The 22,648-nt window shown below is 49.6% G+C and overlaps 1 protein-coding gene across 7 annotated transcripts in view; it reads left to right on the top strand.

Annotated features, from left to right (window-relative positions):
* Positions 1-22,648, top strand: part of Cv-c (RhoGTPase activating protein) — a 405,466-nt gene that overhangs the window by 374,286 nt on the left and 8,532 nt on the right. For all 7 annotated transcript variants that reach the window (XM_077702628.1, XM_077702633.1, XM_077702632.1 and 4 more), the window contains 7 exons: positions 375-552; positions 9,964-10,208; positions 11,223-11,534; positions 12,722-12,852; positions 13,785-13,976; positions 20,930-21,043; positions 21,887-22,047. In XM_077702628.1, coding sequence (XP_077558754.1) covers positions 375-552; positions 9,964-10,208; positions 11,223-11,534; positions 12,722-12,852; positions 13,785-13,976; positions 20,930-21,043; positions 21,887-22,047 — 1,333 coding nt within the window. The remainder of the gene's footprint in view (positions 1-374; positions 553-9,963; positions 10,209-11,222; positions 11,535-12,721; positions 12,853-13,784; positions 13,977-20,929; positions 21,044-21,886; positions 22,048-22,648) is intronic.

Genomic DNA, 22,648 nt, shown 5'->3' on the forward strand with positions numbered 1-22,648 from the left:
AGTTCTAAAGCATTCTATTGCGGGATGTTGCAGAGACTGCGGTTCTTACGCGATAAGGTCAACGCTCAAAACTTGTGCGATTTTACATGGCGGGTGTCTTCAGAGGACAGACTAGGGGGAGAGGAGTGCACTTGTTATGTGGGCACATGCGCTAATGTCACCCAGAGGCCGCTCCCGCTTTCCATCTTTTGTCGCTTACGACGACGGGAATGCCCTCTACCAGCGCCGGAGAAGCACGCGAGGCGCTATTCTTAAATCCCAGTCGCACTGTAATGGACAGTTCCAACGATGCAGTTGCGAAAACTGCCTGACGTGTCGGTTGGGTGGAGACAAGGGTTGAGCATCCTTTTTTTTTTTATTTCTTCCCCGCGCAGGTGTGTCTGCGCAACAGCAGCAGCAGCAGCCTCAGCAAGAGCAGACGGCGGTAGACGCGGGCAGCGTGGGCTCCGGCTCCACGGGCAGGGGCGGCCCCGAGGAGGTCGACAAGCCGACCTGCTACACGGCCGAGCGACGCGACTCGGGCGTCGGCTCTTCGCTAACGAGAGCGGGAAAGTGAGTTCGCCCCCGTGGCATCCTGCTGCGACGTCGCGTTTCCATGGCACACTGGCCGGGGGTCCTCCTCTGCCCTAATGGGCTGCGGGTATTTTGTTGAGTCACGTGACACCTTTGTTGGTAATGGAAATAGAGAAGGGAGCGTGTCTGGGAACCACTCCCGCCCTGAGTGAACTCGAGAAGGCATGATCGCTGCCGTCAGTTGGAAGGGCTGACGGCGGATTTTGTCCGTGCTACGCCTGTTCCGACGCCACACTATCGCCCTCCTCATTCGCACCTCGGCTGCTGCTGCGCCTCGCCATCTCACCCTACCGGGTTTGTGCTCGCAGACAATTCCCGGCTCGGGTGCCCCCCCAAGGGCTAAACAGCTTCGCTGTAAAAAAAAAGTACCCTTCTTATGTCGATTGCCGTAACTGGAAGTACACCTGTCTCAATGGCGGCCATTTTGGACCGAATTTCCGTTTCTCAACGCCAAGCGGCGTCAACTGAAACGCTGCTACCTGATTCGCCAAGTTGCCTTTTTGAGGGGAAAAAACTGCGCCACAGTTGCGCCAAAGCGCACTTGAGAAATTAAAGGCAAAAGACGGCCCTATGAAAACAGGACAGACTGCATAATTAAGAATTCGCACGCGTGTATTTATTTCTTCAGTATTCGATATGCGTCGCCCCGGCTGTAATGCCATGTTCGTGTTTTCGCAGCGTGTTCGGCTTTTCGCCCACGTTCGTGCACGCTGAACCCCTGTCACCGTGCGCTGCCATTTAGCTGCCGACAAATAAAGATGCAAATAGCTGACATTTAGTACCGGAATTTATCTTTTATACTCCGTCGTGTCGAACCCGAACGCCTTTCAGCCCACTTTTGGCACGTTTCCCGCCTGCACTTGTGTGCTGACTCGCGCGACTGAAGTGCACCTCCTCAAGAGAATCCGGGGAACTAACAAAAAAAAAAAAAAAAACGAGCATTCTGCTTTACGTGGCCTATCTGAGGAAGCAAAGGTCACAGAAAACAAACCCGCGCGGCATCAGTAGCTTCTGATCTTCGTGCTTTTCATAAGGTCCCGCAACTCTCGGCTGCTACATTTGCTTTTTCTTTTTAACAGCTCCGCTGTTAAGGCATGAGCCCTGGCCGTGCCGAGCGTTAACAGAAAACCATCATCAGCGGCCAAGTGCAGAGGTGGGAAATGCTAGGCCAAGAAGTGTGAGGGAAAGTGGCGAGGAGGCAAGGAGGTCACGAGGAGGTGTTGGGAATGCACGCATCAAGAGAAAAAAAAAACGCTTCCCGTGGTCGTAGTCTAACCTGCAGGTCCCTCGCGTTATCTATCATCGCATTCGGGGAGGCTCAGCATCTCATTTGAGTTCATAGCGCGGGCGTTGGCTTTGGACTTTGGCTGAGTTGAATTGGACTTTGGCAGTTTGGATTTTGGACTTTACCGGGGTGGATTGTGGACCTTGATTTAACCCAGTTTGCTTGAAAAAAAGCTTCGCTTTTTAACCATCTTTCTCTTAAGAAAGGGGCAGACCCAAGAATAGCCGTTAACGCTAGTAAAGACGCTCTTTCGTCAGTCTTCGCATCTCGTTTCCGAAGTTTCTTCCTTTTTTTTTTTTTTTTTTTCAGTGCTCAAGCACTAATGTCGACTACAGAATCTGTGCGCTCGGTTTGAAGCCCGCGAAAGAGAGGACTAACGTGACATAACGAATAATAATACGGCGCCAGTGCCGAACGGGAAGCGCTGGTGATCGTACAGCACAGAGAAAGAGGACGCATGATATCAGCACGTCCCGCGCCTGTGCAGTGGGGGAGCGCGACAAAGTCATCGTTCTTCCAGCCTTAGATTGGCGCTCTATAACAACGGGTGTTTGTGCAGCCCCCGTGATCAGCAGTAGCGCGAGATGGGTGCAGGAAACAGTGGATAAGACGGGACTGTGCGCAGCGCAGAGACGTGAGGCGCGTCGAAGGTCGCCTTGGTGTATCGCTCCTTGGTAGAGGGTCAAACAAAAGAGATCGAAAAAAGCCGGAATTAATGCCGAGTCTTATGCACGCACGCTAAAAACGAGCGAGGTCCTCTTCAGCCCGCTTTGTGACGCAAACGGACCAAAGGAGGCGTCCTTGCGCTCTCAAAACGAATCCGTATCGGATCGTCCCACATTTTTTTCTCGCCCATCCCTGGATCATCCCGTTGGGCGGCCTGTGTTATCTTTGTTTCGCTCAATAATCTTCTTGACGCTGAGCACAGCAAAGGAGTCGCCGCGCAAACGTACCGCGTTTGACATCAACGTGCGAAATCCGTATATACGCGCGAAGCTGTTCAGCTGGATAGCTACGGCAGCCACTCGTAGAGGCCTCTTGTGCAATCGGGACACGTACCGTGGGGGATCTGTACTGTCCACACGTCGCAACCACGGTGCTCCCAGCCGTTTGCGATTTTGCAAACAGTTTTGTACACATTGTTATGGTGCCGGACACGTACGCGTCTTCTCCACCCTGTGGCCTGCGGCTTTGTACCTTTGTTTTGTTTTAATCCAGATACAGCGTAGCAGGTATAGTATCGAAGAAACGCTTCCCTTTTCTTTTTCTTCTTCTTCTTCTTCTACTTTTTTTTTAGAGGGAGGGGGAACAACCGCAGAGTCGGCGTAGCACGGAAGTGTAGCATCAAGAAAGCCCTTCCTTTTTCATCGTTTTTTTTTTTTTTTTTTAGTGGCCGGAGGGAGGGGGTTGACATTGCCGTCTGGAACTTTTGTAAACAGCATAAGTTGTGTTTTTTATTTCCCGCGGTTTATGTCGCATCCGACGCGTGACTTTGGCGTCACTGCGAAGGAATTCCCGGGACGTCTGGTACCGCATGCCGTCGAAGGGGTGGTGTTAAACTTGTGGAGGTAAAAACTTCAGTTTATGATCCCGATAAAAACCGGAAAATATTTCGCAAAGAAGGGCAAACACTAAATGTGATAGTTTTCTGCCGAATTTTTTTTTGAATTTAATCTCACCATTCGTAAATGTAGTTTCCCGTCTTTGTGAAGTGTACTCTGTGCGGCCACTTTCGTTTCGTGATTTTAATTTCGAAAGGAAGACTGAATTGCTGCATAGGCCGAACAAATCCACGCAAAAAGTCCGCTGAAAGTTATGTAATTTTTTTTTGTCGTGAGGTATTTGTTGTTTTTAATTTTACGCCGTTGACGGTTTGACTTTCTCTATGAACAGGTCCGAGGCAGATGATAATGATAAAAATACACGAAATGTGGCAAAACACAACAAAAAGGTCCACCTTTAAGCGTAGTTAAGCGCGTTCTATATGCTTGAATGCTGGACACAGGCTGTGCATTCAAAGTAAGTTTGCAAGCAAGGGGTGGTGTTTTGGCTATTTTAAATGCAGAGCATTTCAGTAACTCACGATGTCACCCGCGTTGGCGTCCGTAGTCCGCACACTCACTGCGCATGCGCGTCGAGTCGAGGCGAAAGCGAACACTCTCTCGCGAGGGGCATTGGATTGGATTCGAACACTCTCTCGCGAGGGCATTAGATTGGATTCGATTGGATTGGCTTGGCTTGGATTGGCTTGGCTTGGATTGAATTTGGATTGGATTGGATTGGATTAAAGTGGATTGTGTTGGATTGTGTTGCGTCATAGCCGCGGCACGTTGCGTCATAGCCGCGGCAGACGCGCTGGGGCCGGCGCATGTGCAATACTCTCTCTTCCGCGGTTTCCTCTCCTTCGGGCGCGCTCCGCATATAACCGGTGTGCCGTTCTCCGGCGAAGCAAGATCCGCGCTTGGCTCAAACACCTAGGGTCCTCGCCGCTTTACAAGTACGCCAACGTCGTCGACTGGGACCGGCTTACGCAGTCCCTTCAACGTATATAAGCGGCGGAGCGCGCGTTCGGAATTCAGTCAAGGGCGTCTTTGCTTGGCTTTCGCTTGACGTGATGCTTTGCTTGCCTCGAGTAGATGCGACGCATTTACTCGAGTTCCCCCCGTGGGAAGATGCGGCCGGCTTTTTATTCTTTCACTCGTCGGTCTTTCCTTCGTTCACGCGGTTACGCCGACAACGCGGCTCACCCCAGAGACGGCCGCCAAAGCCTGCGCCCGAAAACATTTTCTCAACAGCCCTAGTCCGGGCCGCAGTGCCACAGTATGAAGAGAGGCGCGTCCAGTGGTGCGATCGTATACGTGTCGCTTCGTTATTTTTGTGTCTTGACTGTTAGGTGCAAAATTATTTTGAGCCACGAATGGTAGTTGTTGAGAGAGAGAGAGAGAGAGAGAGAGAGAGAGAGAGAGAGAGAGAGAGAGAGAGAGAGAGAGAGAGAGAGAGAGAGAGAGAGAGAGAGAGAGAGAGAGAGAGAGAGAGAGAGAGAGAGAGAGAGAGGCTGGATTGAGAGATTTGCTGGCACAAAAACACGAGAAAGAAGACACAAAAAAAGACAGCAATGTTGAAACACGCGCGTATGTAGTAACGCTGTCATATCCTGTGTTGAGGGTGATTTCGAACGCACCCGGAGTAGTGTAACTAATGACAAGTCCGGGCAAGATAAGGTAATGTCCTGATTATTTCAGTCCCCGACCGGCGATGCTGCGGCCTGCTTGGCGAAATAGCCGCGTTTTTTTTCGTGCCTGCGTCGCTGTAGCATGCGTGCTAATGGAGCAGCTATCGATCTTTGAAGGGCTTTGTAACTTTTATGGCGGAAGCCGATCGAACTCACCTTCCTGTCTGTTTTCCCCTCCCAAAAGCGTTGCCAAGGTCTGTCTATGCGAGCGAGCTCCAGAGGTAGTTCTTAAGAGGGGAACTTCATGCAATGATAGTTTCACATTTCATGTTGTCGCCGAGAAACGCTAGCGCTGTTGTGAGCGGGACTTCCATTTACGAACGCGCGAAGTGCAAACGGAAACAGAATGGTACGAGGGACCGGCTTGGGCTCCTTGGTAAATGTCACCCAATATTTGCCACTGTGAGAGCAGGAGATCGAAGAAGCGTTTGCGTGTGCACGTGCGCCCGCGCGAGAGCGATTAAATGCGTTATTTTTCATAACGCGTTGGGTTGAAGCGTCGAGCAGGAGTCTGTTTTGCTTTTCCCTTGACGGCGCGTCGTTGTAGAGAAAATAGCGGCATTTGCGCAGTGAAAATGCTTCGAGGTACGCGTGTGCGTGTGCCTGTGTGCTAGATTTTCTTTTCGACTTAGTCGCAGCATGTTTCTTTAATCATTTTTCTTTTACACGCTGTGTTCGGTTCACTTTCTGTGTTGGCGAGATCCATTCGGGAAGGGTGGTGACATGTTGGGGCCGGTAGACACTCCTGCCGGGCTGTAGCAAGTAGTGACAATCCCGGGGAGATGGTGGCCCTGCATAGCGAACAGGATGCAGGGGGTGCGGGGCGATTCCGTGCGCGCACGACTCCTAACCTCCGCCCGAGGTCTTATCCCAGCCCCATAAATTTCTTCTTTCTCTCTACGCGGAGAGTTGCGAGCTCATTTTGTTTTCTCACTTTTTATGTCTCCCTTTATACTTCGCGTCATTTTTCTCCTCTTGTAGTTTCCTGTCACACCTTTAAAACCCGTGGGGCTTAAGGAGTGCGCTTTTGAGAAATGTGTCTCTGCAGTTACCGACGTGTTCCCGGTCATTTTTTTTTTTCCCTTTTCGATTACATTCCGGCTATTTTGATATATAAAGCGTGAACTTGCAATATATCAGGCTTTAATGGTGCACACAGTGCGTGGGAAGATTATGGAATTACATGGATACGGAAGCCGATACAGTGCGCCGTGAGAAATGCCACGTGCCATTCACCATAGCCCCGCGCCTTGGAGCGGCGCGTTCTTCCCGGAAGTCGTTGGAGAGGCACGAATGAAATGGGCACGCATTTTCCCGCGCACATATTACTCTGCGCGCGGGAAAATTCAGAAAAGCTCGTCCCGCGTGGTCGGCCCCGTTGGTAGAGCCCTGCGCGCGCGACTACGCCATGTCTTGAGAGTGGCGCAGCTTGGTTAGTGCTCGGCCCTCGTCGGTTTGCTCTCAGTCAAGGGGTCGTAGACGTTTTTTCTTCGATGCAACTTTAGAAACTCGGCGAGGGCCCTCGTTACGGTGCTAGCAAATAGTAAGGATAATAACAAATTAGCGCGGTGTTTTTGGTTGCTACACTGCAAATAAACGTGGGAAATTGGAGTGGCGAACCAAGCAACCACCGGACGTCCGTCGGCCGTCCGATATACGTCCAATGTGGCTCTGGCGGACGTCCGCAGGAAATCCGTTTCAGGGCCGATGGACATGCCATGTACGTCCTTGGTAGGTCCGGATTTAACATTTCCGTACATCCACTGGGACGTCCGGAATTGGATGTATTTTTTATGTTCAGTAAAAATTTACAGATTAGATTACGAATCTTTCATAAACGAGCTTATGTTCCTACAACGCATACTACGCCGCACAACACCAACGCCTACAGCATACGCGAACATGGTGAACTTGCTTCACGTTTTGTTAGCGGTTCTGAATTTTTATATACATTTCTCTAAAGAGATCATTGTTACAGTCGGTGAGGTGCTTGAAAAAGTTTAAAAAATGGACTTAATTTTAGTAAGTACAGATGAAATTTGAAATATGCGACTCAGAGGTGTGATGTACAATTTTTTTTTTTAAATTGAATAGCGGAGTAGCTTTTCTGTGTTTGCTGTAATCTTCAATTTACGGAATTATTTAATGGTTCGTGGTAAGTTGGCACGTCCACGGGCGGGTGTCCTTCGGACTTACGGACACGTGTATCCTTTGTACATCCGTTACTAGATGTCCACGGTACCTCCCCCAAATGTACATCCATATATGGACGTATAGTGGACGTCGAAAATTGGCATTGGATGTTCAGCTGTTTTTCGGACGTCCCACGGCGTCCGCGGTTGCCTGGGTCACGACCGAAAGTGACGTATAATCACGGGAAATGGCGTCACGACCACGGAATTCAGCCATAATTCAACCACAAGTTAGATTTGAACGAACTAATTTCGGTGTGCCTTAAAAAGTGTTGTCACAACTTGCAGCTTATTTTCGCGCCTCAGTGCGTCCCGCAATTACATTTCGGATTTTCTGCAGTACCCACAACGCGAATCGTAAAGCCAACGCAAATACGCAGGTTTGTATTGGACGCGATATAGAAGGAGGAATAAACTTTAATGACTAATAGTGGCAAAGCCAGAAGTATTTTCGGGGGGAGGGGGGGGGGGTATTATTATGTGCAGCCGATAAAAATAAGCCTGCGCCCAGATAACAACTTTGTCAGTTTGTCTGCTTTTGTAAAGCAAGGGTAGTTGTTTCGTTCACTGTGATGTCCACGCACGCAGGTCTCATAGGAACCATTTTAAGGCCCGTTCACACTTGCGACAGGAGCGACAAAAGCGACAAGAGCGACGTGATTTCTGTCGCTCCAGTCGCTCGGCATCGCGCTTGTCGCGGCGACGAGAGCGATCGGTCTCGACCAAATTTTGTCGCCGCCGTCGCTGCTGCGACGGAAGAAGAAGGCTACATTTCCTGACGTCATATCCTGCCAAAGCACCCTTCTCCCTCCTCCGCGAACGGCGTGAGGAGGAAGTAAAAAAAACAAAAACGGCGGGCAAATCGACATCGCATACATCGGAACATCCTCCCTGTTCACTTTGGCGGCCGACTGCGGTTTCGCGGCGGCGCTTGCGACGGAGTTGTAACCGAGCGAGCGAAGGCACAAAGAAAACGGCGGAGGAAAGTGTGGCGAAAGAGGGGGAGGGCAGTATGCTGAGCCCGCACGACTCTCTCTCTCTCTCTCTCTCTCTCTCTCTCTCTCTCTCTCTCTCTCTCTCTCTCTCTCTCTCTCTCTCTCTCTCTCTCTCTCTCTCTCGTCGGAGCCGCTGGCGAAGGTGGGGGAGGGCGGCACGTGCTGCTACATCTTTATCTCTCTCACCGTCTCCCCCGCCAAACGCTACTCATCTGTGCATGGCTCCTTCGCACGATGATACATTTGCGCGGGAGATTCAAACACGATTTGCAACATGCTCGCCGGCGGCGGCGACGCGCTGCGAGATAACAGCACTGTAGCGCGCGCCGTCGCACGTTCGCTAATCACGCGATCATTTCCTGAAGCGCAGCAGATATGTGCCGTGACCGAGAAGACTGCAGTTTGCGCTGCGCGCAAATTTCGCATAGGGAATGTAGTAATCGTCAGTGCATTTTTTGTCAAAGAACCGACATTTTTCGTATTTTGGTTTATGCATATTAATCTATCGATGCGGTGCGCAAATAGCATGGGCAAAATAGACCAAAAAGAGGGGGAAAGGGCCCAGGAGCAGGCAGTTGGTCTTTATGGGCGTTTCAACATATTAATTTTCTAGGTCATTTTAGTCGCCTAGGGTGAAGGGGAGGGTGGATGCTGCCACCCTTACCTATAGCCGGTATTCAATGGCGTGGAATGCATGCAGGCAACCAAGTGTGCGCCCACATGTGGCCAAGCGTCTGTTGCTAGGCGACGTTATGCGCACGGCCCACAGATCAGGCACCCCTCTTCTCCTCCATGCAACCATGCGAGTGCGCCATCACTCGTTACGTCGGCCTCTGCGGGATGGCAGTACTTGTCCGTGCTAAGCACGACTGTGAAACACATGACTGTTTCACGTTACAAACTCTACCTCAGCGAACGCAAAGTATTGCCTCGAGTTCAATGTGAGTGCGATTAATAATATCTCTGTTGACGCCACGGTTTAGAATTGGATTGGAACGGAGCAGATGGCGCAAGCCGGTGTTTTTTTAATTCGGCGTGCGGCCGCAGTGGCTCAAACCGTGCCGTGTCTGTGGCGCATCGGCCATGTCTGTGGCCGTTACCACCGTTGCCAAGTGAAGAAATCGACCGCTAAACTTTTCAACGAATACCGCCTATTAAATCCGCCACTGCCTTGGCTACGCCCCTGGTGACCAAGGATGTAAACAACAAAATTCATTGCAAGTTATGAGCCTGCATCGACCTCGACCCCCCACCCCCCACCTCCTGATGTTTTCCTGGTAGCCCATGCATTATGCATTGTTTTTGCCGCTTGAACTTGTCATATGGACCCTCGTACATCACTGGTTCTGAAACCATTCGGTATATCAGCGTTTATTGGAACACATCACTTGGAAAGTCTATATCATCTGGCCTGGTTGTCAGGTTATATTTTTTGGGCGATTTGGTGATAGCACAGCAATAATACCCTTAAGCTCATTCAAAGGCGCCTAAGGGAAAGAGAATGCTTTAAAACAGAAGTAGGAATAAATAATTACACTGGCAGGTGAAAATGCGTGTGGACAGAATATTTTCCTAATGCTTACATTGCTTTTGCCGAGTCGTACCACTTTTTTCACAAAAGTAATCGCGATCGCCTCTGGTACCAAACTGTTGCTGTACCTCCCCCTTCTCTCGCCCGACATCCAGTGGAAGCCCCTGCAGCGGCCAGCAGGGAGGCGTGTGGCACTGCTTCTCCTCATCGCCGGAGCAGCTGACGTGCCTGACAGCGCTGCGCTACGAGCACCTGTCGGCCTCGCAGCTGCTGGTGCTCAAGAAGCTGGCGCTGCTGCACCTGACGGCACTCATGGAGCGCTTCTCACCCCCCTACCGGTCAGGCTGGGGCTGGGCCGTGCCCAAGTTCATCAAGCGCATGCGTGCCCCCGACTACAAAGGTCAGCACCCCCTGCACGCGGCCAGCGTGGGGTGCAGGGGCGAGTTGCTTGAGTTCAAAGCGAATGGCGAGTGTAGTACCAGTAATTTTGAATCGAGTGTCAGTTCCGCTGCATACCTCCGATTCTGGTCGAGTTGGGTGGTGCAAGATGTGTTGGGTGGTGCAAGGTCTGCAATAACTGCTACGATTAGAAATAAGCTGAAAGGTGCAGTCTAAACAGTGTGGTGTAGGTGCCGTATCTGCTCTGACGATGACAGTCTTTGTGAGGAAAACAAATGCATATTTACAGGGGAGGAGGTTTACAGATGAATGATGATCACTTCAGCCGAGCAGAGCTCATTTAAGACTGCCTATATGAACCTTGCGGCAGTTAAAACCATTTATATTTGCTGCCATGATGCTGACCCTTTCCATCCACCACAGTACCGACAACAGTCACTACTGTTGAAATACCCATAATGCGTACACTTTTGCAGTCACCACGTCCCTTTGACATCCAGCTGTGAAGTAATTGTATAGCCACTGTGTTCATATGCATATCTGCAGAGCCTCTGTCATTTTCGTTCTTATTGTTGATGGGACCGTGTGGTGGCAGAACCTGATGGGATGCCTGAGGGTGGTTGGAGGCAGTAGGGGGCGCAGAAATGAACTAATAGTAGCTGCTGTGCCCTCAAAGCGAATGAGTAGCTTTTTACAGCTCAGAATGCAAAGGTTCTTCGGTAGCACGGTTTCTTGAAAGCTAAGTGCAACGATATCGGCATGTGTTTGGCACCAAGCGAGAAACCCAGAGCTCTAATTTGTCACATTTCCAGTGATGGTGGTAGGGGTCGCAGCTTTGATCAGTTGTTGCACCCTGCGAACAGCTCTGCAAGTCTGGTTTGAATATTACGTAGAAACTTGAATAGTAATCTCGTGTTGTCGTACGGTTTGCTGATTAATCTGAGAACCTGAGCGAGAGAGAGAGACCGCTTGCAAAGCCTTCCTCCTGTGGTGCTTTTCCTCCTCCTCTCCGCAGACAAGACGGTGTTTGGGGTTCCCCTGAGCGTGTCTCTGCAGCGGACTGGGCATGCACTTCCCCCGTCCATCCAGGGGGCCATGGAGTTTCTGCGGAAGAGTGCCCCGGAGGCCACGGGGCTGTTCCGCAAGTCGGGTGTCCGGTCACGCATCCAGAAACTGCGGTCGCTCCACGAGTCGGCCACGGGGCCCATCTCGTACGAGCAGCACCAGGCGTATGACGTGGCCGACCTGCTCAAGCAGTATTTCAGGGAGCTGCCAGATGGCCTGCTCACGGGCAAGCTGTCCGACACCTTCCTCTGCATCTTCCAGCGTGAGGACCACCGCCTTTCCCTCCTCCTCCTCCTCCTCCTCCTCCTCCTCCTGTTCTCTTTTGCGTGCTCATGATGTGTGGGGGACAAGATGGCCTACATGTTTTGAAGCTGGTATGATAGATGGACATGAAGTGGCAGGAAACATCAGTGAGGCACGAATGTTCTACAGGTTCCTGCTACTGTGATCACTCACTTACAGCGTGAAACGTGTTGTGAGGGAAAAAATGCGTGCCCAGGGTGGTCACACCTACCCAGACTGAATTAGAGAAGTTTTTCAGATGAAGAGGGATGGCAAGGACATGTACAGGTGCTGTCATAAGTAATTGGAACAAGGATTTGTGAATATCACAAAATATTTGTTTTAATGGCTTTATGACAGCCATTACTGGTTTTCAGAAAGCTATTTCTATTAGAGAGGACTCCTTTAAACGCACACCAATGCAGCCAGCCAGTTTCCAGAAAAAGAAATTCCTGTAAATTTACAATACCTTGTTTCAATTACTTTTGACGCCACCTGTACAAAATTTCAGTGCAGGTTCAAGGCTCCGAAGCTGCTACCTACATTTTGAGCAGGCAAACCATTAGTTCAACGGGCCTTAAAATAGAAGAAAACACTCCGTGAGAATTTGCATTGTTCAGTAAAAGTAAATTTCAGATCAATTTCCTGGTTTCCTAAGCTTGGCATTGTATTTCTTAAGTTCGATGTACCGTATTTATTCGATTATAAGGTGGTCACGATTATCACACGAGGGTGCAGTTTGGAGAGTTAAAAAAAAAAGTGTATTCCTGAGCTTCGAATATAAGGCGGGGTATGACTTTGAGACTACGGATTTTGTAAAAATACCTCACCTTATATTCGAATAAATACGGTAGTGGTGTATTTTCAAAATTTCTGGTTTCTAATGGTAATCTCCAAAAGTGCAAACGAAAACAGGACTTTTCCATCTTTAATCGCAGCTTTGGGTTGTGGTTACATCTTTGCTGTCCAATCTCAACATTTTTATCTGCTGAGAGCTTGAATGCCTTTTCAGTGTGCTGCTGTCTGCAGTCTGCACAATTACTAGTTAAGCATTTTGTGGGTTAGCTTGTTGATGCTTGTGTGAAATTGTGCCACAGTTATGGAGCACCCATCCCAAAAAAGCAACATAAACACTCATTGTGACACCCTCATGACACCTCCTTGCAGACATTCCCGAAGAACTGCGACTGGACGCGCTGCAGGCAGCAGTCCTCCTCATTCCAGACGAGAATCGAGAAGTGCTCGAAACGCTCCTTGTGTTTCTCGACGACGTGTGCAGGCACGCGCAAGAGAACCAGGTTGGTCGCAGTGGCTGTCATCCACTTGTAAAACTGCCATTAAAGGGACACTGGAGACAGTAATAAACACAGCCTGCGTACTTCATTCCAGTGGCCTATCTAGACTGTGTAGTTTATGTTCTGGGCTTGTTCGGCTAGTGTACGCACACTTGTACCTATTCCCTTGCATCGTCCTTTCCACCCATTTCGTTGCATCAGCCCTGAAGCGCGAGTCTGGATTAGCTGTCCGGCACTCATGGCACTCAGTTTGCTCTCTTTTTGACCCAAAAGCTTTGCAGAACCCAAAAAATAAAAGAGAAGTAAAAAATAAAAGGGGCAGTTCTAATTGTGTATTTACAACCAACCAAACAAGGCATAGTCTGTCATCAAAAATTATGTGTTGAAGGCATAATCTTTTGGTTGAATTGAAATATTATTTAGCCTTTAATGTCCCTTTAATAGTGTGTGTCATTGTTACCGCTTTGTCAGCAGTAGCCTCTTCAGGTTGTGTGTAAGTGCTATCATGTATTGAAAATGCTGGAGATAATATAATTATACTGCTGGAGATAATTGAATATTATTACCTCCTGTAACAGGAGCATATTGTCAGTTTGATGCTGATTATTTCGCTAATTCTGCTCGCCATAGTTCACTGGAAAGCAAAAGGAAGTGTGCAAAACGGTGGAATTGCAGGTGGCAGTGCCAACCTAAATCTTTGCTGTAAATTCCGCAAAAGAAAAAAAAAAAAAAAAACTGGACGGAGCGATGTGCGGTCAACTTTCGAGTTTGGCTCATTTCCGTGTGAGTGCTTGTGATGGCAGGCATCAAGTTAAATTGCACAGTAGCCCGCTATGAAGCATTCAAAATGCCAGCACAGGAATGGCGTGCTAGAGTGGATGCTGCAGTGTGTTCATTGTGTTCACCGTGGTGCACGTGGTGTCACGCTGTTCCAGATGACCGTGGCCAACATCGCAGTGTGCATAGCGCCGTCGCTGTTCCAACTGGCGGTGCCCCGAAGCGCGAGTGCGAGTCCACGAAGGCGAGCGACCACGGTGGGCATTCCTGACCAGCGAGAACTCAACGAGAACAGGGCGGCCCATGAGTGCCTCGCACGCATGATCATCGACCACAAGAAGCTCTTTCAGGTGCGTGCGCAAGCTTCCAGGCCAAATTATTAGGGGGCTGTTGGAAATTGTGGGCGGTACCTTCGTCCTTCAGTGGACATGTACCTGTACATCTATCTGTTATTGCTTACTACGGTATAGTGCAGTCCACTTGTAACAATACCACAAAAAATGATATATCGGTTACCACATGTAATAATAGATTGGTTATAATGACACATTGACTTCAAGAGTATCAATTTATGCATTGAGGCTGTGGGAAGAAAAACCAAATATAACACTATGTTTGCGACCACATATTGGATACAATGATCAGAATTATGCCTTCTGTACAGCGTTTTCCATGCACGGCGTGAAATTCACAGTGCTAAGTTTCCTTGAATGAATCTCAAACGGGGCAAAAACTTCGCAAACGTGAGTTCGCGCCTGCAGCCATGGAGGCCTGCCGCAAGCGTTTATTGCAAGAGCCGTGGAGAAAGAGAGCATCACAAGTTGGTGCATGTTGGCACAAGTTGGCTCCGGCAGAGTCAGTCGGCCCAGCGTTTAGTCTGCTGACCGCCGACGGGTCTTCGCAATTCGTTCGCTCAGTTGAAACTAAGCCTTTTGTGAATGAAAGAATGTGCCTTTCTTTACTTTGTTAGTTTGTACACTGTATCTAGCTCCAAGTCAAGGTCACTCCACACGAGCGCTGCACAAGCACACATGCGACGCTTTGCTGACTGGTACGCTAGTAGGAAAATCTAAGGCCACTTGAAGGCGTGAGAAGAGTCAGCGAATTCAATATAGGTACTAAGGAAATGAAATCAACTGGAACTTTTACCGTGCAGCATAAAACTAGGGAGCAAGAAGCACTTTTTGCGCTGGGTGAACAAGCACAGCGGTCAGCAGCCCAACCAAGCATCTGCAAACGCTTTTCCGTCTAAGAAATGGAATTGCTAGACGTGAGATATCGTGGAATTTTCGTGGACTCTTACTGCACGAGCACTATACAACAAATAGTCACCTAAGCTGCTTGAAATGCTATAACTAAAGAAGTGCAAATTTGTTATACGTTATATACCTTATATTTCCACTGCCGTCAGCGCTGGCCCGTGGCCAAGTGGTCTGGGGCGCTAGGAGTATAACTTTGAAAGTTGCAAGTTCGAATCCCCTAGTGTATGGTCTTTTTTTTTTTTTTTTTTCTAAGTTGATTTTTTTCGCTTTCGGCCGATGTTTTCTATACTGAGGTCACCATTTTTGGGCCACAGCGTTCACTGCTCCACGAGCGAATTCGCAGAACGCGGACAGACTGACACTGACGCGCTAGCGAGTTCTCGATGGCGTGCTGTTGCCGTAAGCACCGACTGCTTGCGGGAAGTGGGCACAGGCCAGATTCAGCAGACCCTTGGCCTGGAGCGAACACGCTATTTACGATACAGGCATGAGTGAGGCAAGCTCCAAATATGGGGGAAAAGCACATGGCATTTGAGCGTCTCCGGTGATGCGGAAGGCGTTCATCCACTGCGTAGGCCTCGGCTAGTGATTGCTACAATTCCAAGCCGTCTGGGAGGCTTACCTTAGGCATTTTACAGCCGACAACATGGCAGAAGTGCAGTATGATGATTATTGCGATATCGAGAATGCCCGTCCAACGATAATGTCAGATGTCAAGCATGTTGTTTTATAGAACCAAAACCAAAACTTGTTTGAATGCTAATCTTAGACATCGTCCAATCACAGTGCGCCTCCTCCCATCGTCCCAGCCTTTAGTTGGTGCGGCCGCCGCAGACCGCGCATGGTAGTTGTTTTTCTTCTTTTGCGCTTTATAAAATAATTACCAACTTATCAACCAGAGAAACGATGAAAAGTATGTTAATTTGAGCCAGTCTACTCAGTGCAAGTGAAACTGAGAGCTTGACAAATTCACTTCAGTGTCCCTTTAAACCCAGCGGGAGGGGGAGACGGGGGAGGCAAATCCACTAGGTTAGCCAAGGGTAGGGCGAATGAGTGGAATAAAACAGGCAAATCGGTTGCTGACAACCGACACCCTGATACAAAGGGCAAGTCTCTGATCATCATAAGCATCATGCGAGTTGCGCACCGCGGCCGCGTTGCCTGCGAAAAAATATATACCGGTGGTTTGGCATTGCTTGGGCGGCTGCAGAGTGAACGGAGATGGCGCCGACCAAGCTTTGGAGATGAAGCAAAATATTTTGGAATACCCGTGGCTTCAAGGTGAGCGCTCTCATCAAGAAGTTGATGATATCAATGATTTTGAAAATGGGTAGCGCAACTATCATGAAGGCTGGAGCCAATGGTCATGCTGGCTAACGGAAAAAGGTTAAGGGCCCTTTGTTTGCCGGTATTGAAGACGCACCTTACCGATAATTCCTCACTACCCGTGCTCACAGTGTGCCCATCACTGGGCCAGTACTGGCCGCAAAGTTGGAGAAGCTTGCTTTCTTTCTTGGAAGAGAGAACTTCGAGCCTGGTGGAGGCTGGATTCAGCGATTTAAAGAGCATCACGGCATACCCTACAAAAACATGGTGGGGGAAGCAGCGTCGTTAGATGCGGAGGCGAAGGAAGAGTGGCTACAGATGAAGATGCCCACTGTGTTGAAGCACTACGCGTAAAGAGACCTACACAACTGCGATGAAACAGCACTTTTTTTTTCTAATGCTGCCGTCCAAGACTCATGCACCCAAAGGTGATCCATGCCCCGGCGAGAAGCACTCAAAGCTACGGATCACAGTGTTGTTGTGCACCAACAGAGAGAGAGAGAAATAACTTTAGTCACATAAACGGTTAGGGCGGTGGGCACGACCCGGAGGGTCGCGACGACTTCAGCCGCTCGAGTCACGAGCTCCTTCTGGAGCTGGGGTTCCGAGCGGCCCAACGCCTCCATCCACTGGTCAGGAGAATTAATTGGAGGGAATGGGTCCTCATCACAAGCCCACATTTGGTGTTGGACCGTGGCTTTTTCACCGCAGCGGGGGCAGAGCGAGGATGGGTAGAGGGAGGGGTGGACATGATGGAGGACGGCTTTGCACGGTAGAGATTCCGTTTGGAGTTGACGCCAGCGGCGTTCCTCCTCCAGAGTGAGGGATGAGTGAGCGGGTGGAAGCTTGCGGCGGGAGCGGCGGTAATGCTGTGTGACCTCTCGGAATGTGAGGAGACTGTCCCTGGTCGATCTAGCTCCGTGGAGGGAAGAGTCCACATCGTACGCCCGGGAGACAAGTGCTCGGGCTGCCGTGTGGGCCGTCTCTATCCCTCCAATGCCCGTGTGAGCCGGGAACCATTGGAGTTCGACCGCGTCGGATGGCGAATTTAGACCGAGAATTTTGTGTGCCGGGGCAGAAATGAGCCCTTTGGCAAAGTTTTGGACGGCCGTTTTCGAATCCGAAAATACAATTTCAGGGGTGGGCCTTTGGGTTATTGCTAGTGCGATTGCCGCCTCTTCCGCGACATGCGGGTGACGGGTGTGAATGGTGAGGGTTGCAAGAGGAGGAGATGACGTGGAGTGAATTACAGCAATGGCGAATGCATCTTTATGCCAATATTCTGTGGCATCGACATAGAGGGTCGCTCGGGAAAGGGGAAATTTTTTATCCAGTGTCGTGGCTCGATGAATCTGCCTGTCAATATGAAATTTTGGGTGCATGTTTTTGGGAATCGGTCGAACGATGATATGATTTCTGATTGATGAATGATTGATGATTTGATGCAGCACACAGACTCGGGGCTTTGAGCTGGTCCGATCCCGAGTTTCTGCAAGAGGTGTCTGCCCGCGGAGCAGCGCCCTAGGCGGTTGACTTGGCCAGTGCGGTGGCCTTCGATTAGTTCTGCTGCCGTATTGTATGTCCCTGTTGCCTCTAATCTGGCAGTAGATGCGTTCGGTGGTAACTGCAAGGCGGCTCGGTATGCTTTGCGGATGAGACCATCTACTTTACTCATTTCGTTGTCGTTGAGGGGAAGATAGGGAAGGGCATATGTGAGTCGGCTGATAACAAACACTTGTACGAGTCTCAAGCGGTCTTGTTCTTTCAGGCCGTGCCCTCGGGCAATGACCCTACGGAGCAAGCCAGTTATTTGGGTAACATGCTCCGAGAACTTTTTGATTACTTCCGTATTTCTGCGAATACTCTGAAGCATAGGGCCTAAAATTTTGAGGTTTGTGACCCGTGGTACAGGCTTCCCGTCCACTAAAACATGGATGGAAGCCTCATGGATGGTAGTCTAGCCTACTCCATTCTGCATGGCCCACTCTATAGGTAAGGGTGATGTCCGGTGTGGTGTCCCGTTTTACACTCGTTCCCTCCCTAGTTGGTAGATCTAGGAGTTTCCAGCGTGAGCTTCTGAGATTGAATCAGATCCCAGAGCAGCCTACTGTTTTTGCTGTCCCTAGGATAACCCCATGCAGTGTGTGCAGCGTTAGTCTCCAATAATGATGAGGCGGGAGCCTGAAGCGGCTTGTTTATCGGCCAGGATTAATGACCGAAAATTATGTGTGTGTTGCTTGGGGCTACTGTAAATGTTTAGTAAATGAATAACCTGTTCTGTCCTACGCTTCGGGTAGACCGTTACAAAGTCATGGGGGATGCAGCAGCTATCTAAGTGCGTGTGTTGTGCTGATAAGTTTCGCTGTACTAAAACTGCAGTGTCGTGTTGTATTTGGAAGGACTGATAACCTAGACATCTGACACGCTTTCGGGGTTCCTGGAGCGAAATTATGTCCGGGGAATTCTCTACGTCTTCTAGCAATAGCTGCAGTTCCGCTCGTTTCCGAGCGAAGCCCCGACAGTTCCACTGCCAGATCCCAAGTCCCTTAGAGGCCTTCATCGATGATACCATTAATTGGGACGTTTTGGGGAATTATTTGTGTGGCCAGGTCTCTGACACTTGACAGCATCTCCCGAGTAATGTTCTCAAATCGGGCCTGCATTTCGGCCTGGGCGCTCAGGATGCTGTGTACTGTTTGGGTGTATTCAAGCTTTTGCTCGGCTAGCACCCTTTCTATACCCTGCAGGCGCTCCTCTGAGGGGGACTCGGGGAAGAGATGACGGCCCCCTAGCGGCCTTTTTCTTGTGCACCGACATGGATAAAAGCCATCACATCAAGCCCTTCGTGATGGGCCAATCCACTAAAGCCGACCTGCTTCAGTAACGAGTACATCCCGGGTCGTAATGGCAGCAACAAAACCTTGATGACATGACTCGTGACCTTTTCTCAGAATGGCTGCGCGAGTTCATAGACTTAATAGAGGGGCAAGGACGGAAAGTGACCCCACTGCTCAACAGCTGCAGCACTCACACAAATAACCCGGAACTAACATCAGTGAAACTGATGTTTCTGCCGCCCAACACTACAGCGGGCCTGGAGCCGTTGGATGCCGGCGTGATCACCAATTTTAAGGAGTTGTATTGGCGGCGCGTGCTGGAGTGGCTCGATCATGCTGGTATGTCAGGGCAGGCGCCGTACTTAAAGGTCAGCCTGTTGAAGGCTGTGTGCTTTGTGTATGGAGCGTGGTACAAGGTGAGCGCCTCTACCACAAGCAACTGCTTTAGGAAAGCTGGCTTTGTGCAACAGAACGAAAGCCCCCCCATGTAGAAATCGAAGCTGGCACGATGCGAACTTTAGACATCACTCGGCTCGTGGACCACGCCACAGACCTCGATGCAGAAAATGCATCTGTGGAGGACTTTTTAAGCGCAGACAGTGCAGCTATCGTTTGCCAAGAAGTCAACAACGAGGCGATCCCAGAGAGTGTGTCACAACGCAGTGCGGCATTGCGCGACGGTGACGGCAGCAGCAGCGACAGTGAGGATGACGCTGGCACTGGCCCGCTGCACCAATGATGAGGCAAAGTGCGCTCTCAAACATAGAATCACTCATCAATTTTGTACACATGAGAGAGTTGCCGTAAGTTTTTGTGTAGCAGGTGGACGCAATGCACACAACAGTGGTGAAAATGCAACTTCCAGGCAAGCAAGTGCCAATCATGAAGTACTTCAATGCACCTAACATTTGAGGCGCTCGTAGCATAAAATAAAAGCGTTCTCAAAGTGCATGTTTCGCAGCTTTTTTTTTTTTTGTTAGTTCAGATGTAGTGATTATCAGTTTTAGCTATCTTTTTTTTTTTTTACGTGCAGAGCACTTTAGGCGCTCGGTTTGTCAACCTAGCTCGCTCGCTCGACCTGAGTATATAGAGCACCAAGGCGGAGTCCCGGGGTAACGCTGTTGTTCGCGGCATACCCCAGAGGCTTCGAAAGCCAAGAGGTTTATATAGTCATGAGCTTTCGAAACTCGTGAAACGCTGGCATTTGTCGTACATCTTCCCGTTGTTTAGTGCAAGGAAAACTATTGGTACGTTTGAGGAAAAATATACGTAATTAACCGGCAGCGCCCGCGTTCCTTTAGTTAAGGACGCCCGTTGGGTTCGTTTTTACGTAAACAGTAAACGCAAAATGTGGCAGTGCAACGCTGGCACGTTCGGGGAGAAAAGCACAAAGAGAACAGAACTCCCGCTTGCGCAGTTTCAGGCAGGGGGCGCGCGAGCACTGCGAAGGCGGGAAATTGGAATTGCATTTGGCGGTAACAGTGAGCAGAGAACAGGGCTACAGCCCGTTATGGCGAATCACTGCTCTGCACTTCCGACAGCTTTCGCATTAAGCGGAATTCCTTTAATTTTTTTTTTAATTCAGATTTTTGATGTCGTTATAAGTGGACTGCACTGTAGTGGTGGTGATGCTTCATTCAAGTTATGTTTTGTAACTGTGGCAGGAACATGTGTTGAATGCTTGTTAGCAAGTCATAACGATTTATACACATAGTGTGTGTGCATGGGCACACGTGTTTGTAAAAACCAAAAATTGGGGTTGAGAAACTGATGTGACCGAGGCCTGAATTATTGTGACCTGAATTGTGACCACTTGGTCACCATTGTCGTGCATTGTGGTGTCCCCTCCATACGTGCAATGGAAATCTCCCCATGCAGATTTCACTGGAAACACTGCAGCAGTGTCGCCTGGAGCAGTACGAACCAATGACGCTTGACGAACTTGGGAGCCTGAAGTGCTACCTGGAAGGCTGCCTCCACACCCTAATTACTGTGAGTCCACCACACGCCTCAGTGGAACGTCTGCCACAAATACGTATACATTTTGTTTGCTTTGGTTCACAGCCTCCTTGACTTGGTACAGGTACAAACAAACTGAAGGCTTTCCATCCATTTAGGCAGCTATGCTATCCATTGCTGGAACCTTTACGGGGATGTTTGATAAAGAATCATGTCCTTTGGTGTTGGGAATGTGCACAACAGTGATACCATTCTACATCAATGTGAGGACAGGATGGAGAGGTTCATGTTTATGCAGGCCTCAAAAACGTTGCCAACATCGCAGCAATGCCTCCAGCAAAGCCCCATTGCAGTGTTAAAAATGAGCATTCTAGTTTGCAGTTGACATTGCATAGTTATCATGACTTTCTACAAGGCAAAGATGCAGTCTAAGTTGCATGTCATGAAACTTGATTCGCCAGCCGCATGTACGAATTTCATTGTAACAATCGTAAGTGAAGTGGTGTTGAAAGGAACAAGCTAAAATAGGAAGAAAGCTACATGAATAATCGAAATTTTCTCCTTACTTTCTGCCTTTTCATGCAATGTATTTGCCAAGCCAGAAACTGCACATTTCTTTCTTCTTATTTCTTTCCACTTATGCAGTAATATAATTTTTCTGTTTGCTGACCACATCCCACTATCATTTGGGACCAAAAAGGCTTTTAGATTCCCAGCTCATTTCCTTTCACTCCGTTGGGACACCTTTTCAGGCATTACAGGAGTTACATTTCTGCATGATAAAACTTATCAACTGAACCACTGACTGCCTTGGCCTGTCTACCACCGCCCCGGAGCCTGTGCTCACAGATGCGTGGCTCCTCTCCCTCTCTGCAGGAAGCCCGGGAGAAGAGCAAAGGCTGGGCCAACGTGCAGCACGCTGATGTTGACCTGGCCTTCAAGAAGCCCGGGGATGGTCTGCCCCTCAGGCTGTGGCGATGTGTCGTCGAGGTGGAAGCTCCCCCGGTTGAGCTGCTCACAAGGATCCTTCGGGAGAGGTGAGATACTTGGTGCATCAGTGTGGTTGTGATGCTTTGGTCCCAGCTGCTGGTAACCGAGGCAAGTGCAAAGTGCTCATTGTCACACCTAGAGCCACTAAATAAGCTACACTTAAACGACACTGACGCATGGGGGCAGCCATTTTGGTGCCCGACGCCAGGGTGGCCAGCTTTATGCGCCCTATTGCGGCTGACATTGACGGGCGGAATTGGTCCGGGCGCCACTCGGTAACCATGACAGCTGTGTTTACTTTTCGAAGACTTATTGCACCGGACGCCGGTGCAACAGGGTCAGGCTCAGTTACACAAGCATAGCTTATTTACTGGCTATAGGTTATGCTAGAGCCACTAACTAAGCTACGCTTTTAAAGTGGCTATAGGTTACGCTAGGCCACTGTTGTTCTTTCCCAGTGGGAAGCGATGCAGGAATTTTCCACCGTCCCGCCGGTTGAAACAAACAGCCCAGTACAGAGCAGCACAGCATCGCTACTCTGCTTGGGGTCTTAAAAACTCACTCTCAATGTGTCATACAGCCACACTGCGCTCCGAAAATCCCGACTTATCAAAGATCGCGCACGCAGCAACAACACAGAAGCACCAA

This window comes from Haemaphysalis longicornis, unplaced genomic scaffold, assembly GCF_048455015.1.
Source record: "Haemaphysalis longicornis isolate Haplotype H1 unplaced genomic scaffold, Haemaphysalis longicornis Haplotype H1 scaffold_3, whole genome shotgun sequence".
Classification (NCBI taxonomy): Eukaryota; Metazoa; Arthropoda; class Arachnida; order Ixodida; family Ixodidae; genus Haemaphysalis; species Haemaphysalis longicornis.